Source organism: Mirounga angustirostris, unplaced genomic scaffold (genome assembly GCF_029215605.1).
Source record: "Mirounga angustirostris isolate CCGP_5_RB_7025 unplaced genomic scaffold, mMirAng1.0.hap1 SCAF_1, whole genome shotgun sequence".
NCBI classification, from domain to species: Eukaryota; Metazoa; Chordata; class Mammalia; order Carnivora; family Phocidae; genus Mirounga; species Mirounga angustirostris.
The window spans coordinates 30,691,681-30,710,616 of record NW_026991709.1 but is presented as its reverse complement, the minus strand read 5'-3'; the positions used below and the strand labels follow the sequence as shown (position 1 = coordinate 30,710,616).

Sequence of the window (18,936 nt, the reverse complement as noted above, 5' to 3'; positions counted from 1 at the left end):
TTCAGTAAATATGGTGCTGTACACTTAGTACATAAAGAGTGACAGGGATTTTTATCCCCCCCCTTCCCAAGGCATGATTTCATTCGGATAAACTGCTATTGTCATCTGAAAGATAAATGCCTGACAGTGAGTTGTGAGTCAGTATTTCTTCACGGTTGTTAGGAACACAGGTCATATGCTGGTGACAAACAAATATTTGTCCTTACTGTGACGAGACCAACCTGAGAGACTGCCACTCCTCTCTGAGCTGTTGTGAGAGCTGGTGGTGCTGAAATCCTGTGACTGGTTGTGTGGCATTCTATTAGACAATCCCTCAGCCAATCGGTAGTCAGGGATGTAAAGTAAGGCTAAGGGTTAAAGGGCAGAGGTCATAGTGACATCATGTGATTAGTTCACAGCACAAGCCCATGCAGAACATGCAGTTAGCAACTCAGAAGCGGATGTCGTGGGACAGTGGAGGGATGTTCCGTCTCTCCTGCCTAATGGAAGTTGAGATGGATTACTGACCCCTCTACTGGAAAAGAGCTGACAGAATGGAACCAGTTGGTGTTGGTGTGTGGTGGCAGTGACGGTGGCCGTGGCGGTGGGAGGGATTGTGCAGGGTGCTGAATACATGCCGAGACTATTTTTTCCGTTTAGGTCGTGAACCTGGTAATGAGTCACTAAGCTGAACAACAAATACTAATTTCTATCCCATGCACAAATGATATGAAAAGGACTCCTCGGGGTGTAAGACCCTGACTCACCATTGTTACCTTTGTTCTGATCAGGTAGAGAATATCCAAATCCCATCAGGTCTGTTTTCTGCTGAATGGAGCTTTTCCACTGTGGATCAGGCAGATCGACAGCCAATTCGTGAATGCTATTGGAATGCAAGATCTGTGTGGTGGCATATGGGGTGGCCTGTGTTATTTGGCTGGAACTGTTGTAAGTGGTTTTGGTCGTGAAGTCAATGCTGCTATAAATAGCTCCATCTGAGAGCATTGTTGCTGTTTTATCCCCTTGGCCTGGAACTGGTGGCAGCACATCTGTGGTGAACATAGGGAGATGAAACAATTTAATGATGCACAGGAAGCCCCAAACTATCAGGACTGAAGGTGACAAATAAATGTGTCATGCCGCACGTTTGCATTTCAGCTGAGCTGGGCTTTATGAATCAATGAAGGGGAGATGATGTACAACCACGGTCAAGCTATCAGCCTCGGTGACAGGCAGGCCCACCACTCGTCCTTCACGTCTCACTGCTCTAACATGTCCCTTCCCCCATTTTCTTCAACCATGAATGAGATGTTTGGGATATTTCACTCCCGAAAAATGCTTTCGGTTGTGCATCCTGCTTTCAGGACCAATGAAACTGTTAGCTCCTTACAGAAGAAATGATAAAAGTCAGTCTACAAATGATGGATTGAAAACATCTTTTTCCACTTTACCCCAAAAGATAGAGGACAGAGCTGCTGAATAGATGCAAAATTTTCCAAAATTAGACTATACAAGCCAACTAGGAGATAACATTTTTCTGAAGTTCCAGCTTGCTGTTTCTCTGATTTGATTTCACAGTTCCAGCATGGAGTGGAGCGGATGGCAGGAATTTTTTTTTTCTCGGGTAACAAAAGATAATTTTCATGAATAAGTCATTTTCACAATACAGCAGGATTTAACTATAGAAAAAGCAATCTGAGTGATCAGTGGGTTTAATTTATGCTACTAACTCTTAGAAGTGGAGAATTTTAGTTTCAAGTTATAATACAGCAAGAGTAAAATTAAACCTTAGTAACAACACTGAATATCAATCAGTCCATTTATCTTTTGGCGTGCTGAATTATCTTTACATGATGCTTTATAATTCAGAACTGCCACCTCCCTCCCGAGCTCTTATTTTTTTTTCTTTTTTTAGAAGAAAGATATTAGAATTAAAACAAAACAAAACAAAACAATACTGGGGTGCCTGGGTGGCTCGGTTGGTTAAGTGTCCGACTCGTGATTTCAGCTCAGGTTATGATCTTGGGGCCGTGAGATTAAGACCCATGTCTGACTCCACACTCAACGGGGAGTCTCCTTGAGAGTCTCTTTCCCTCTCCCTCTGCTTCCCTCCCTACTCCTGCTCACACTTGCTCTCTCTCTCTCTCTAAAATAAACGAAATCTTTAAAGACCAGAACAACACTAAATGACATATTTTTAAACGTGCACAGTTAAAAGTGAATCTAATTATAGTATATATTCCTTAACAATCTATGTTCTGAAAGCCACACTTCATAGGACTTGAGATCATCAATGATTTCTTCATTATAGGAAATTTTCAACTAGTTAAAGCACTGTAATATTAAGTAACAAATCAAATTACTTGGTTCCCAAAACCGATTTATCATGACAAGAAAAAAGCAGAAAGTGAAAGTGAAACTTAGTCAAAATATTCTCAGACTTTTAGGTTTGATGATACCCAATAGTACTTGAGATAAAGATTCTTATAAAAATATTAATTTTGCTTTTTACAAAAGCTAAAAAAATGTCTGCTCTAGCAACAGCAACAAGACATTTATTATCCACTTTGCACACTGCATAATTTAGATCTTTCTGAAGTCTGGAATTCCAACTCGCTTTGTAAGTAAGTGGATACATACTTTATTGAAGTAAATATTTTAAATGTATATCAGTGAAATTGTTAAAGATATTCAAATATATTTCACAAGCTTGTACAAGCAAGTACAATTATTTTTTCATTTCAGAATCCCATAACTACTTTTTTGGCCTTTTTAAAAAGCTTTTACCTATAAACTAATTAGGACATTTGATAATGAAAAAGTATACTTCATCCTTAAATGTCAATATCGTTTTCATTCTCAAAAACATTTAATATTTAGTAATATATCAAAATTATGAAAATAGATCCTTCACTCTGGGGAAATTTTCAGAGTTTTGTTTCTGCCACATCCACCATCTTTCACTGATAATATTAACCGGATAGACATGTTTCTCCAGCACAGGCCCCAACTTCCCAACACCTTGAACTTGAGGCCTTCTAAAACTTTTGATTTAGATTGGGAGCCACTCTATCTGCAAGCTTTTGAAATGGTTGCGTGTTCAAATGTTTAAAACTGGAAAAAAGTAGTCCGAGGATCTAATCCTACAGAATGTTATCCGGCCACAACTAAAGCTCCAGTGCTAGAAATAGAATCTCTCTCTCTCCCTGCTGGATGAAATTAGCCAGCCTTCAAGTCTAAGTGCTTCTCTATTGACTTGGGGGCTGCATATTTCCTTCAACTATTATTGGATCACTCCTACATTTTTGGAAAATAAATTGAATTTTATCCAAATGTTGAAATATTGGAAGATTATACATAAATATCTGGATGTGGGGGATCATCCTATAATATCAGATGGTTTGGAAGTCTGGCCCAGCCTTCCTCTGACAGGCTAGACCTGAATAGGTGCTGCTATCTTTAGGTAGGACCTTCCAGTTTCCACTTCTCACTGTCCACACCTACCTTTCCTTAGTGCTTTGGGCTGACTGGCACTTGTTAATATTTGAGTTTGAAACCTCTGAAGTACAGAAACCCTCCCTCCAGGTGGACCTACTCATGATTCATTTTGCAGGTTTCAGCACCTTAGTGATCCATGCACTTATTTCTTTTTGCCTGATATACTTGAATGAATGATTGTCTCCTGTATCATATCGTAAGATACTTAAGAACAGGAACATACATCTGGATTTCCATAATTCCTCACCTAGTGTTTTGCAGAGGGTAAGCACTCGCTGAATGATTAAATGAATCTTTTATAGTTTGTATGGACAAAAGGCAGACTTACGCAATAATTAGTAACTTTATTATTCAAAATACTATTTTCATTACATTTAAACATGTGTTAGTATTCCATTCTTGAAAGGGAAATGTCAGTATCCACAATAATTCTTTAAGTGACCATAGTTATGCAATTATACATGTGAATCCCACCTAGAGGACTGCAGGCAGTGTAGATAAAGGAACTGAGGCTTTAAAATGTGTTCGACCTGCCTTCTACACCTAGATCTCAAGTTATTCATCTCGATAAACCTTAGTTTCTTGGCCTTTAAAATGTAAATATGATTATTATTTATGTCACACATTTATTATGCCAATGAAATGAAACAAAATGTACAAAAAAGCCTACCTATTTCTGGTGCACAGTGAATGCTTATAATGCCTATCACAAAAGAAATACAGTAAATCCTGCAAAAACTTTGTCTTGGCCTTGATGTTCGCCTGTGAAATATTTCATATCATGAAAATGTGGTGGATATAGAAGAAAAACCTTGAAAATCTACAAACGTACCCTTTGGCTAAATTAGACAGAGACATTTTAGATGTTAGTGTAGCCTGATGGAAACTGAAAAAAAAACAAAAACAAAACAAAACACTTTCTCCATCTCTAGGCACTCATTTCTTGATGTAAAGAGAATGGTGCACTAATCAAATACAAATACAACGAGTAAAAGAGGGATCTAATCCTTGATTAATAAAAGCCTTCAGAACAGAATTTCTTTTGACGAAATCATTCTGGGTAGGGTAGAGAGGAGTGTTCTGCTCTCCCGGCGAGGAGATGCTCATGTTCAGAACGTACCCACGAAAAAGAAATAGCCTGTAATTGAAGGGCTCAGAGTTTGGCCACTAGGGAAGGTGGCCACTTGCAGAGGTTCTGGACAAATAAGAATCCTAAACGGGGTGATTACAGAGGGCAAGCAAAAAGCTGAGGAGTCCTACAATGTATTTTTGTTTTCTCATTTACTATATTGATGCCTGCTGGCCACTACTTGTATGCCAAGCTTTGTGCTAAACCTGAATATGTAATCATCCATTTAATCCTCATCACGTACCTGTGACGGGGGAATGGTTATTTTCTGTATTTCATTTGGGGATTGGGAGAGAGCTCCCTTCCTTCAACTTGGTATTGACAGAATGCAGACTTAAGCAATAACTAGTCGCTTTATTATTTGAAATACTATTTTAATTATATCCAAACATTCATTGGTATTCTATCCAGAAAGAGAAAATGCCAGTATCCATGATTATTCTTCTAAGTCAGTATATTTATACACTCATGCCTGTGAAATCCACCACTGAGGCTTATAATAGGTTAGCCTAGCCCTGGGTCTCCTCCATTATTAATTCCACCCAGAGCCGTAGAAACCCTCTAGCAGATTCATCCTCACTTTCGTGGATCATAACACTACTCTCCTAATTAATCATCCCATTTTCTACTCGAACTCCATTCCCCACCTGGCAGTAGTCTGGATGACTTAACTCTGTACTTAGATCCCAGTGTTCTCCTCTTACAAATCCATTGATGCCTTCTGACTACCCTTTGGACAAAGTTTAAAGTCTGTGTGGCTTAGAAGGCCCTCTATTATCTGTCCCTCTGTATTTTTTTTTTTTTTTTACCACCTCTGCTGCCTTGTACTTTATATTTATTAGGAAATTCATTCATTTCTTAAATAGGTCAATGTCTCTCTTCTTTCTAGACCTTAAAATACGGACATTTCTTCACACACTTTTCCCACAATTCTGACTAATCTCTACCTCTCCTTCAAATGTCAACTTAAATAACACTCCATTCATAGAACTTTCTTATTCCCAATAGGCAGCTTTTTCATGTTGGGTACCGGCAAAGCAGCTCCAATCCATTTACTGTTTGCACAAGTTTCTGCCAATGGAAAACTCACATATTTCTGCCAAATTTAGACACTGGGACCACAGACTTCTCCAGCCCCATCTTTCTCTCAACCCATCATTCTCCTATCGAATGGATGAAAAGGTGGCAGTGGGGAGGCTATAATTATTTATAGTAGGTCAAATCCTGTTTCTACGGAGAGAACCCTAGCATCAAATTTTGGAGACCTTATCATATCAGCAACTTAGCATCTTTTGTTTTTCATTTGGGGTTGTCAACGGAAGAACTACATTTAAGTTCTCCTTCAACATGTTGTCATATTTATGTAAGGGTCTACTCTCTATAACATACATGATTATCCTATGAGGATAAGGACCATCTCTCTTTATATTGATATTTTATTTTTACTGTCTGCCATAATGCCAGGTACATAGGACATACTTAATAAATATATGTTGAATGACATGTAGAGAACAGAAATGACTAGTCCAAAATCATAAGTGCTACTTAACAGCATAGTTTCTGATTTTACCAATCTTGCTCTAATAGTCCTAAACCTAAAATGTATTACGAATATTTGTCATTTTGGCTAGTAATGACTTCCTTAAAGCTTAGTCTTACTCAAGGTAATATAGACACACTGGTCTTATATAAAATATTTAGTGAATATACAGCACCGTTAGTACATGCGCTTTAGTAATTTTAATTGTGGAAGAAAATACTCCATAGTATGTATTTTTTAAAACATTGAAGAAAGCCAAGAAAACAAATAATGAAGTTTTGAATAGCACAACTTACCTCCACGTCCAAAATTCGCAATCTCATTTGGGCCACTGTTGCTGTTGTTTACTGGTAAGCTCGTGGCTGGCCATGAATCAGCAAGCCATGGATAACTGGGATCCCCAGCATTTAGAAGACCAGGACGGCTGAAACAGAAATTAAAAGGAAATCAACCCATGGAGCTCAATGAGAGATTTGGACACCTGTCTCCTGCACTAAAATAGATGAAAGAATTTGAGAAGATTTTAATTTACTTCAAATTAAAAGGTGTAGGTTCTCAAGAATTAAGGAACTTCCACGGTTCATTAAGACTATATACAGCCTCTCATTGGAAGCAGAAGCATCCTGCCTGGGATTCTGCTGACATCCAAATGAATTCAGTTGTCTGCCCTGAAACTGGTGGGAATTGGTAACAGCAGGATCCTGAAACAAGGTTTGATGATAAATTGACACCTCAAGGGAACAATTGCTCAGAGTGACTGCTCAGTATCAGCCCTTTCCAGGACTTTGGGCTCTTGCTTCCTCGATTCCTACAGCCCTCGTATTTATCTGTCCCCTGTAGGCTGTAACCCCTGTTATGAGCCCTTATGCTGGATTTAGAGGCAAAGAACTTGAGGGAAATTAATAAACAATATTTACATTGTTTCATCAATAGCACATTTCCAAATTCTCTAAATTGCAAGATATTAGGGGCATAATAAAGATTTTTAAGGTAATTAAAGATCCACTGTGATCTGATCCAGCATGTGAGTATATAATCTATGAGAAAAACTTGCCTCACATCATATTGAATAAATAATTTCCATTTTTGATATAAAAGATGGGAATCCAATTCCTTTTCAGATTATTAGCATATTTACAAAGAAATAGCAACATCTATAATCATTGCACTTTATTTTTGATAGACCGTTTCTATGAGATCCCTAAGAGAAACATGTGTTTCTATGGAAACTGCAATAAGAAGATCCAACTGCTTACTTGCTACATGCACTAACTCTCATTAGACCTAATCTCTTTTTGCTAAAATATTGATTAAATGGGAGATTGAAAGTTATTACCAGAGCCTAATTACAATCTCCATATTGGCAAAGGGGAAATAGATGAGGATATATGGGTTTGTTATCAGCTTTTATCAATTTCAATTGAGTATCCAAAGTTGTGGAATCCAGTCCTATCAATCTACAGCTTATTCATCATCCATGAGTCATTTACTTTGTGATCGATTATGTGTAATTGTTCACTCACAGCAATTTAGTGAGAGCCAATAAGGAGTCTTAAACAACAGCAACTTCATTTGCTAATGTCTAATTAATGCAATAAACATTCTGTTAACAAATGAACACATTCCTTGTGATATTTACTACTAATTTCTTCAGGGGCATCTGGGAGATACGAAACATCTGGACTTGATTCCTCTAAAGTGCACAACAGATAGATCATTAAACCTTGTGGTAAGCTATTTAATTCCTCCTAGAATTCTCAGACTTATAAGTGATCGTTTATTACAATAATAGCCTCTTACTGTAGTTTCCCCAGTCCTGATTAAAAATAATAATAAAAAAGAATCTCCTTAGCATACCTCCCATTGCTCATTAGTCCTCCATCTCCTCTTTGAAATGTAACTGTTAAAAAAAAGAAAGACACACACACACAAGTAGTCAATATTAATTACGATTAATACCAACTACATATTGGTCCTGAGTTTAGAGCTGAGGCCTCTGGGAATTTTAACAAAATATAATTAGCATAATTGCACAGAGAATAAGAAGCAGTGGTTTGGCCCAGGGCAAAGCCATCATTTGCTCCAACTTTAATAAGACATTTAAAAATACTTTAAGCCAGATGTATGGTTAAGTCAAAAGGGCAATTTGTGTTTGGATATTGAAAACTGTTAAAATTGGTATATATAGTGTCATTGGAAGATCAACATGCATTAATGGGGGATTATCAAATCATGACTTTTAATCTTAATATGTGGGTGTCCTAATCAGAAGGCACAACATAAAATGCACATAACAGAAATTGAAACAGAAGAGTTCAAACAGGAGGTAATAACATCCTGCCAGTGAAAAAGAGAAACAGGTACTGATTGATGACATATTCCTCATCATCACAGATTCTTTTAGGGACACCATTAATCACTATGAGTTGAACAACTACAATTACAATAGACATAAACTATAATTAATAGAAAATAATGTGTTGAGTGCTTTGTTTTACCATCCAACCTTCACAAAAAATGAAATTTTCAAATACCTGATACTGAACACAGTCAAACTGTATGTAATCATTGCAGAAACTTAAGGCCTTTATAAAACTCTGAAACTTATTAGTCACATCAACAATCATTCCATAGAGCTCTATCTGGAGAAGCCCTCTCTTTGGACACTAAATTCCATTCCGCAAAGCTATCGACATAAAAACAGTATGAATAGTTTCACATTAGCATGGATCAAATTTTGCCACTCGAGGTAACTAGAAGATCATGAAAAAATTGTTGGTGTTTAGAAGTTTATGGACTGCAAAACTTCAATTCTGACTAAAATGAATATAGATCTCTAACCAATTCCTGGGGATGAAGGAAAAAACTGCTGGTTACCAGAGGGGAAGAGAGTGGGGGGGAAGGGTAAAATAGGTCATGGGGATTAAGGAGTGCACTTGGTGTGATGAGCCCCGGGCGTTGTGTGGAAGTGTTGAACCACTATATTGTACACCTGAAACTAATATTACACTGTATGTTAACTAACTGGAATTTACATAAAAACTTGGAACATAAAAAAAAACTAAAAACAAAAACTTAAGAAAAAAAACATTGCACAGATATGAATCCAACATGTCTTATCTTTGAAAAATACTGAATATATTTACCTAATGAGTAAAAAATAGAGAAAAAAATAAAAGAACGTTTTATGAATTGATTCATATTTTAAATAGAGGATAAATTGTTAAAGTATACATATAATAAATACTTTTTAATTTGAATAATCTCTCCATAATTCATCTATTCCTCAAATTTTGGCTATGAAATATGATTGCTCTTTAAATTTTGTAAATTTCCAAATGCAGTTCCCCAGTCCCTTCCCGAAGGTCACTTAATGGGATATCTCTCACGACATCATAATTGGGTGATATGATCATGATTCCCAGGGTCTATCAGGAGGTAGTGCTTTGAGGAACATCTGGCTGGCACCTGAAATATACTGCCTTCTCAATTTTTCAGGTACCATCTCAAATTCATTATAAAACAATCCTGACATATCCTTCGTATCTGCCCAAGACTGGCTATGAACAGTTCCTAGAGAAGATGAAAGAATACTGATCGCTACTCTGCTTCCTGACAAGCTTGCCTAAGTGACGGGAATCAAGAATCAGCAGTGGTCCATACCACATCGGGTCCCATTAATAACTGCTTTTAACAACAACAAAAGAAGAATTAATCTGAAACAATTAATGAAAAAAATTGAGCACTGGAGCTATTAAATAAAGTCCTGATTAGGGAAAAAAAATATGCACACAAAATGTGAAAACAGTACAGCTAATTAGCTTTCCATCTGATTTGACTTTCTAGTTATGTGGTTTTTTAATGGACTATCAAGTGATTGTTTTACTCTACTAAAAGAGAGTTAAGATAATGTTGTGAATATCATTGTGAATATGCAAATAAGGAGGCACTGATGAGCTATACCTCCAAATGTGCTATTTAGAAGATATGTGGAAAGAAGCGAAGTATTTTTCCTAATTTAGATGCTCTTTTGTCCCCACTCGAACTTTCCATTATTGCTAAAGCAGTAAGTGATACCAGAGAAAAGGAGGACAACTGAAGCAGAGGCACGAAAATTAAGTTGCACTTAGCTTTTACATACTAACCAATGGCAAATTCTTCATAAACTGTAAATTTTAGGGGCACTTGGGTGGTTCAGTTGGTTAAGCATATGACTCTTGGTTTTGGCTCAGGTCATGATCTCAGGGTCATGAGATCAAGCCCTGCAACAGACTCCACGCTCAGTGCAGAGTCTGCTTCAGATTCTCTCTCCCTCTCCCTCTGTTCCTCCTGCTTGTTCTGTCTCCTCTCTCTCTCTCTCTCGGGATTCATAGTGCCTGGATAGATAAGTTTTAAGTGAAATATGGCTCCTGAGATGAGACCAATTAAAAAGCAAAGGAGGAGTGCCTGGAATGCTGGGTCTCCTTTGAAGTTTCTGAGCTGAAAACAACCAGATCCTTATTGCGGCTCAATGCTCTCACCTAGGGAGTAAATGTTTAACTTAGATGAAAAACACTCTCACCTTATGGTCACATATTCATCATACCCTTAGCCTGCACGCACGTCACTAACACTGCTTGCTTCACTTTGGAATTATTATTTTCTTTCTCTACTAACCAGTACCAACTCAGGGACACTGCTTCACATAATTGCTATTTACTCAATCTTAGAACACCGCTTGCTTCAATCATGCATTGCCCCATATGTCTATGTCTTGATTATTAAAGCCTAACATTCCACGTGCTTCAATCATGCATTGCCCCATATATATATGTCTTGATTATTAAAGCCTAACATTCCTTTCTATTTTTCCACTCTTACTTGATGTATTGATAAGACCTGCAATTAAAGGGGAGACTGAGTTTGGCTCGGGACCTTTCATCACTAGAGCGCCTGGTCCCCTTGCCCTCTCCTTTCTCCTATTTAGGTGTCTGGAGTAATCTTTTCATTTGCCGCCTCAGGGTTTGCTGGCCAAACCCAGCACTGTCCCTAAAATAAGTAAATAAATCTTTTTTTTTTAAATGTAAAATTTAAACTTAGAAGGCAACACTCAAAATCTTATCAAACAGATAGCATCCAAATGGCCATTAAGCACTTGAAAGGATGCTCCACATCACTAATTAGGGAAATAAAAATCAAAAGTACAATAGATGCTACCTCACACCCATTTGGATGGCTACTATGCAAGACACAATAAATAACAAGTGCTGGCAAGGATGTGGAGAAATGGGAACGCTGGTGCACTATTGGTGGGATATAAAATGGTACAGCCATAGTGGAAAACAGTTAACAGTATGGTGGTTCTTCAAAAATTAAAAATATAAAATTACCATATGATCCAGCAATTCCACTTCTGGTATATACACAAACGCATTGAAAGTTAGGTCTCAAAGAATTAAAGTAGCATTATTCACAATAGCTAAAACCTGGAAGCAATCCAAATGTCCATAAATGGATGAATGGATAAGAAAAAATGTTGTATACACATACAATTCAGCTATATGAAAGAAGAGAATTCTGACATATGCTAAACTTGAGGACATCATGCTAAGTGATATGTCAGTCACAAAAGGCCAGTACTGTGTGATTCCACTAATACGAGGTAGATGGAGCAGTCAAAATCATAGAGACAGAAAGTAGAATGGTGGTTTCCAGGGGCTGGAGAAGGGGGGAGATGGGTGCTATTGTTTACAGGGTATAAAATTTCAATTTAGAAGATGACAAGAGTCCTGGAGATGGATGGTGGTGATGATAGCACAACATTATGAATGTATTTAATGACACCAATCTGTGCACTTAGAAATAGTCAAGATAGTACATATTATGTTATGTGTATTTTAACACAATAGAAAACTGGGAAAAAATATCATCAGGGTTAATTTTCAGATGTGTTAGAGTATGGACACTATGCTAAGGTTCATATTTACCAATTAAGAATTAAATGTTGGGGGCGCCTGGGTGGCTCAGTTGGTTAAGCGACTGCCTTCGGCTCAGGTCATGATCCTGGAGTCCCAGGATCGAGTCCCGCATTGGGCTCCCTGCTCGGTGGGGAGTCTGCCTCTCCCTCTGACTTTCCCCCTCTCACGCTCTCTATCACTCTCTCTCTCAATAAAAAAATAAAAATCTTAAAAAAAAAAAGAATTAAATGTTGTGAGTAAAATAGGACATACCCAGTTCTATTTGTGTTCCAATCATCATTAAAATGTTTTCAAATCTTTCTAGACTGCTTTTGACAAAATATTCCATAAAGACACTTATCTTTGCACCAACTATACAAAGGCAAAAATGAATAGTACATTATGTAAATACATGACCAACTTAAAATGGTCCATAGACAGAATTTGGTATACATGAAAATTCTCCATTTTGTATGCTTCCATGACAAAAGAAAACCAAAAACCAAACTAATCAAACAAAAAACAACTCTTATCATAATAAGATTGATTTGTTGTCTTTGTAAAACAAGGGGAAAAAAAGATGAATATTCAAGTTTCCCTTTTACCCCACACTCCAAACTTTTAGATCTGTTCCATTTTGAAAAGCAGACCAAAAGTAACTGGGTCGTATTAGACCATGAGATGAAAAGTAGACTAGGGATAAGGACAAGCAATTAGAATGAGTAAAATAGAAGTCATATATGGTGTTTTGATTAGCATTTTCCCTCCCTCCCACCCTTCCTTCTTTCCTTCCTTCCTTCCTTCCTTCCTTCCTTCCTTCCTTCCTTCCTTCCTTCCTTCTTTCCTTTCTTTCTTCCTTCCTTCCTCTTTCTTTCAGTCTTTTTTATGGGCAGTGAAAAAAAAAATTCCACGGCAAATTGAAAGCTGTTTGAGGTAGATTTCATTTCAAAGAAATGTTGAATTTTCTTGAATTTAAAAGCAAGAGGGATGGAAGGAGAAGTCGTTGGACAATTTTGCCCAAGTCATGATTTTTATGATCACAGTGTAATAACTTTGTACTTACCAGAGATAAATTTGAAAGAAGTGTGAATCTTTACCAGGAAGGAGTCCCTGCTAGTATCTAAAGTTAAGAACTTTCAGGGAACAACATATAGAAGTTTTTACCTAAAACTAACTGGATAGTGCTAAGGTATCTAAAAAGTTCTACAGATACCATAGCCTTAAGTGTTTTAGAATTGCATTAAATATTTTGAATTTCTTGCAATATTTATAAAGGATATGAGGTAAAGAGGTTTTGCAAGTTTCTATCATACAGAAAGTACCTCTACTATTATCTGACAGGATTAATCCTAATCTCATGCCTGTTCGAACTGAAGTGGAAAGGAAATAGAGCAATGTGGTAAACTGACATTTTGAGGTAAGGAAGGTTTCAGAGTGCCTATCTCTACTAGGCCACATTTTCCTACTCCAAATGGAAACTTTAATGTTGCCAGCCAAGCCTCATTCCCTTTCCTGAAAAACTATTTCTCAAATATGAATGTAGATTAATCCTCTTTTAATAAGCATTAAGTCAGCCCAGATAATCAGAGTATAAAAATTCCATCAAATCTTTTAGTTGTCTTTGGATAGTTTTGTCAAATAATTTATATTTCACCAATGGTTTTTAAAGCCTATGGAAGAAGTGGTTAGTACTTCATAATTTGCTCACTCATTAAATTGTTTATATTTACCGAGTTTCATAGAATCTGTTATTCTCAGAGGTAATACTCATATACTATCACTCACCCCTTTACAAGTGAAAATATATATACTGTCATTACAAAGTTGACAAATGAAATTGGGAATAGAAAAGTGAACAACCTAAGTTTGAAAAGAGTTATGTAACCTCTGTGAGGATTAGAAAATGGATATACATGAACATGTATATTATATATATAATATAGTTACATAGTATCCTCATGAGAGCTCCATAATTTTTACCCAAACTTAGGTTGTTCATTTATTTATTCACAAACACTGTTATACATATGATCAAACATTTACTCTAGATTCAAAAATTACCTAATATTCTCTGTATTTTCTGCCCAAGCCTTTTTATAATTCATTTGATGTTACAACTCAGGTGGTGAATTATTCTAGCAGCCAGGAACCTCACATGTGGTGACAAGTAGACTGTTAGTGCTCAATGGAGAATAAGGTAAATAACGTTTGATGCTCAATGAAAGTATAAAATGATTTCACATAGAATATGAGATATAAGGACTTTGTCACAGCTGCCCTTCTTTGCACCATGTGCAAAGATGTGGCATGGGATTGTGTGTGAAGAATTTAAATAAAGGATAAACAGGAAAAAAAAATTGAATAAGAAGTTAGTGTGTAAACATTGCCATGGGGAAATCTCCACTATCTGCTGTGTAAAGAAGCAAAATAGGTTCAAGCCAAATTCTCCTCTAAAATCTTTTTAAAAAGATTTTATTTATTTACTTGAGAGAGAGCAAGCCAGAGAGAGAGCACGAGCAGGGGAGAGGGGCAGAGGCAGAGAGAGAAGCAGACTCCCCACTGAGAAGGAAGCCCAACGTGGGGTTCTGTCTCAGGATCCTGGGATCATGACCTGAGCCAAAGGCAGGCGCTTAACTGACTGAGCCACCCAGACACCCCCCAGATCATTTAAATATACGTTTGCATTTGATTCTTGATAGTTGTTTTTATAATGTAAGGTGTCATTCCACTAGTGTCTTATGATAAATATGTTAAATCCTCTGATATATAAGAAAAATATCAATACTGAGTAGCACACAATTTTTTTCCTCCTTCTAGACATTTCAAATATAATTTTCCACATGACAGAGAACCAAAGACTAGCTATAATAAAAATCAGTAAGTTTTTGCCTGCACAGGGTGAGTGGAAGGCATCTTGCAGAGAGTTAGAATCTCTAACCTGAAAGATATTTACATATCTTCCCACTAGTTAAAATCTTCCTTATTCTATCTCTATTGGTTAAGAAGAGACTTGGAATGAAGTAGGAAAAAGGGAGAGCTGAAATCAAATTTTACCTGCATTACAATTCTACTTAGAGTCAGTCAAGCTTTATTGAAATGCATGTATATATGTAAATTGCATCAGATATATATGTATATCTTAATATATGTAAATTGCATCAGCTGTTTAAGTATAATCTAAGATCAGAATTGGAGTTTGAAATAAATGAAGTGTCTTATGTTATAAAATTAATCTAAATACTTAACCTCAAAGTTCATTTTTTTGTTTATTTAGGAAAAAAAAGTACCAATGCTCTCATGAATTAATAGTTTGGACACCACATAGACATTATCATGCAGTGAAAAAGTGAAAATATTAGTCTTTTCACTTTGTGAGTAAAATCACTTCTCCATGCTTGTAAAATTTATAAAATTCCCACAGAATTTTTTATGAAAACCAAAATATATACAAATAGAGTATATTCTCTATAATTTTTATAACACAGTTCAAAGAAAGAAAAAAATAGCTCTGTATGAAATTTTTGTGCTCTTAAATGGATCATTAACTCATGCATGAAGTATCAGAAATTTAAACCTACGATGTATACTCCACTAATCATACCTATTTAAAAATCCCCCCCTTTTAAAGTTGTATAAGCACAAGAACATGAAAATTTTAACAGGTGGAGGATAGGATAGATATGTAGGGAAATGTGTAAAAAATTTCACCAAGGCAGATATGCAATGCTAGGTACCTATGGTTTGGATTTTCATTTGCTTCTCACCTAGAAGACAACAGCAGCTGCTAGAAGGCAAATTATTAGTCGAAGGTGAATCCATTCTGAGAGTCAGCCATCTATCAATTAAGTATAAAGGTTTTGAAAGGCTGCTCTCTGGCTTGGCCTTATTCCAAAATATTTGAAGGGCATAGCACCTTCTGAGTTAGCAGTTCCTCTACAAGCAGATGGATATCAATCACAATGAGAAATGATAATAGGAAATGTACTATTCTTGTTAAGCTCAAAGACCAACAGATATTTTCAAATTTAATGCATAGGCTTTGCAAAGAACTGCCATTTAAAAAAAAGGAAAAGAAAAAGAAAAAAAGTCTGTCTGACATAATTTTACAAAAAGCATAAACCTACTAGTTATGAGAACTATGTTATTTATAGGAGTGAGAGAATGAATGTGGAGGATAAAAATGCAACACCTCAAATATGGGTATCTTAGAGTTTTGCATTGAAACTAGAGCAGTCAATCTTATATTATTTTCACTACAATCAAGTGAAGGGATGAACACAAACTAGCCCACGAATTAAATCAGCTCTTCCCTATGATTTACATGATTCATACATATGTCATAGAGATGAACTGTAACACAGCGACTGATTAAATGGATGGGTTGATGACAATGTCTACAAGGAATGAAGGTAGAGGACTGGACTGCAGAACAAGAAGGTACATTAAAGTATGAATGTTCAAGACATTGACACTAGTTATTGCCTAGCATCCCTTACTGGAAAGAATCCCTCAGTGATGTAGTGATACAGTAGTCAGATGACAAAGCACAAGGAAGAAGCCATCAGCAACCAATGAGACATGAGAAAGGCAGAATGATTGCAAGTCACAAAGCATGGAATCCCCTTTTCAATGGATACACTGTCCTGCTTTCTCCAGTCATGGAAATTTACTCTAATAGTAAATAATAACCTTCATTTTCATAAGATATGGACATGAGCCACAATGCTATAATAGAAAGATCACATTTGAATGCTGTCAGATAACAAGCAAGACAACCAAATGGGTGCTTTCCCTTTTATTTTACACTATTTAGACATCATCAGCGACTAAGAAGCCTGCAAGCCAGAGCAGCTTATAAGCTTAATAAACTATGAAGCTTCTGTCAAAATCAGTTATTAAGACATTTATAAACATTTAAACTGAAAGTTAAAACTAGAAATAGAAGATTGAATAAAATGCGTCAAAAAATTCTGAAGTGTTTGTAGGATGATGTTAAATTAAAATTGTTCCCTTGTACATTTTAGAAAGTGTGAAATATTGCGAGACAACATATTTTTATGATTGTTGTTGTTAGAGGAAACACTTAAAATGAATTGCAATTAAAATTGGTATTGAACATAGCTTCAATACTGAGTTCATTCTTTAAATCACTGACTTGATAATTCCACTCCCTCTCTGCCTTGGAAATGTTTTGAAGACCACAATTTTTGACATCCTTGAAATTCTGTTTCAGATTCTAAGAAGAAAACATTTTTGCAAATAGCTAGAACATCTAGGATCTCCTTTTTTCTTCTTCTGCTTCTTTTTCTTTTCCTTTTTCTCCTTTCTAAAATGCTGATTGGTCACCTTGAAATAGATAGACTAGACTAGTAAATCAATTCATGCTTCATCAGTCTTATTAATTCTGATGAGATTTTTTTCCTTGTTTTTATTTGCCATCTGGGACATTTCCTATTGTAATCTGCATCTTGAAATACTAGAAGCTATATTTCAAATATTTTCTTCCTGAGCATGTTAGTAATGATCTTGCCTAAATCCACTTCTCAGATAATGGCTTCATGGCATACAGTCTGTGTGTGTGTGTGTGTGTGTGCATTTTGAAGAACTAATTGAGAAAAAATGGTTACACATTTATCCGTGTGCACTCTTGTTAGGCTTCACTGGAGGTACAAGCAAAAACTTGCCTTATGGTCATAATGTGATACGGTGAGAAGAAATGCATTAAAGCATATTTATAATTGCATTTTATAGAGCAGGTGTTTACAACAAGCCAAAACATCCATTCATTCGTTCGTTCATTCACTCACTAATTATTCATTCCCATTCCCTCTCTTTCATCTCATCATGTTCCTAAAGACAGGAGATTTTCTTAGCTAGAAATAGTCTCTTACCAGCATAGTTACTGAGTCCCTTTCTCTTCTTTCTTCGCCAATACAACCAGATGCTAAAACCCATCAAAATTACCCAGCAGGCACCACCAATACCAGCTATAAAGGCTGGTTGCTTCACAACATCAGTGATTTGCTCAGTTATACTATTATTGTTTTCGGTAATGACAACTTCATTACGTCCCCCTGTGGAAGAAATAATAGTTTTAGTCGACATTATTATGAAAGTAAACACAGGAATTCATACATAGTGTACCAAATTAGAAAATTCTTATGAAGGCAGGTAATATTTGTGCTCTGATCCCATCACAATTATTGATAAGCATATTTTATAAGTTTCAGAAGAAGCATATTTTATAAGTTCTCATATTTTATGAGTCTAAACTGTGATTAAGAACATGGCTTCCTTATGTTTTGGTTTACTATGAATAGATTCAGAACTGCTCCTTGATTTACTGCCTTATAAATAAGTACTAAAATAAGTGCTAGGGCGCAAAATAGCAGCAACTTCTCTTTAGTTAGGTAAATTATGCTTTAATATAGTCTTGTTAAAATAAAAAGAATAACTACAACATTCACAAAATTTGCAAATTGTATTTCCTCTATAGCACTGACTAAACTCAAATGTTCATGGTTTAAAAATATGTAATTTAATATTGTCCTTAATAGACTAACAAGGAGCTTATTTTGATCAAACACCCTTTAATTTTTTGGAATGTATTAAAACTACTGTATAAAACAATGACAATTATGTACTTCATAGAGATTAGTATCTATAATTAAAATATGTATATGTCACAAAAAGGAAAAACTCATATATTCCCTTAAAACTGAACTAATTTGAAAATCTGCTTGAAAGTTGAATTAAAAAGACAACTTTAATACTAAGTCTAAGGTTTATGTTACTAAAATACACATTTAAATCTGGACTAATATTACTCTAGAAATAGTCATGGTTTTGGTAGG

General features: G+C 36.0%; 1 protein-coding gene across 3 annotated transcripts in view; it reads right to left on the bottom strand.

The window, feature by feature from the left end:
* ROBO2 (roundabout guidance receptor 2) overlaps positions 1 to 18,936 on the bottom strand; it is a 589,127-nt gene that overhangs the window by 48,344 nt on the left and 521,847 nt on the right. For 2 of the 3 annotated variants that reach the window (XM_064580151.1, XM_045902670.3), the window contains exons 18-21: positions 17,974 to 18,156; positions 8,004 to 8,046; positions 6,443 to 6,570; positions 747 to 1,028 (exon numbers count right to left, since the gene is read on the bottom strand). In XM_064580151.1, the coding sequence (XP_064436221.1) occupies positions 747 to 1,028; positions 6,443 to 6,570; positions 8,004 to 8,046; positions 17,974 to 18,156 (636 nt within the window). The remainder of the gene's footprint in view (positions 1 to 746; positions 1,029 to 6,442; positions 6,571 to 8,003; positions 8,047 to 17,973; positions 18,157 to 18,936) is intronic. The other variant, XM_045902671.3, reaches the window with a different exon arrangement.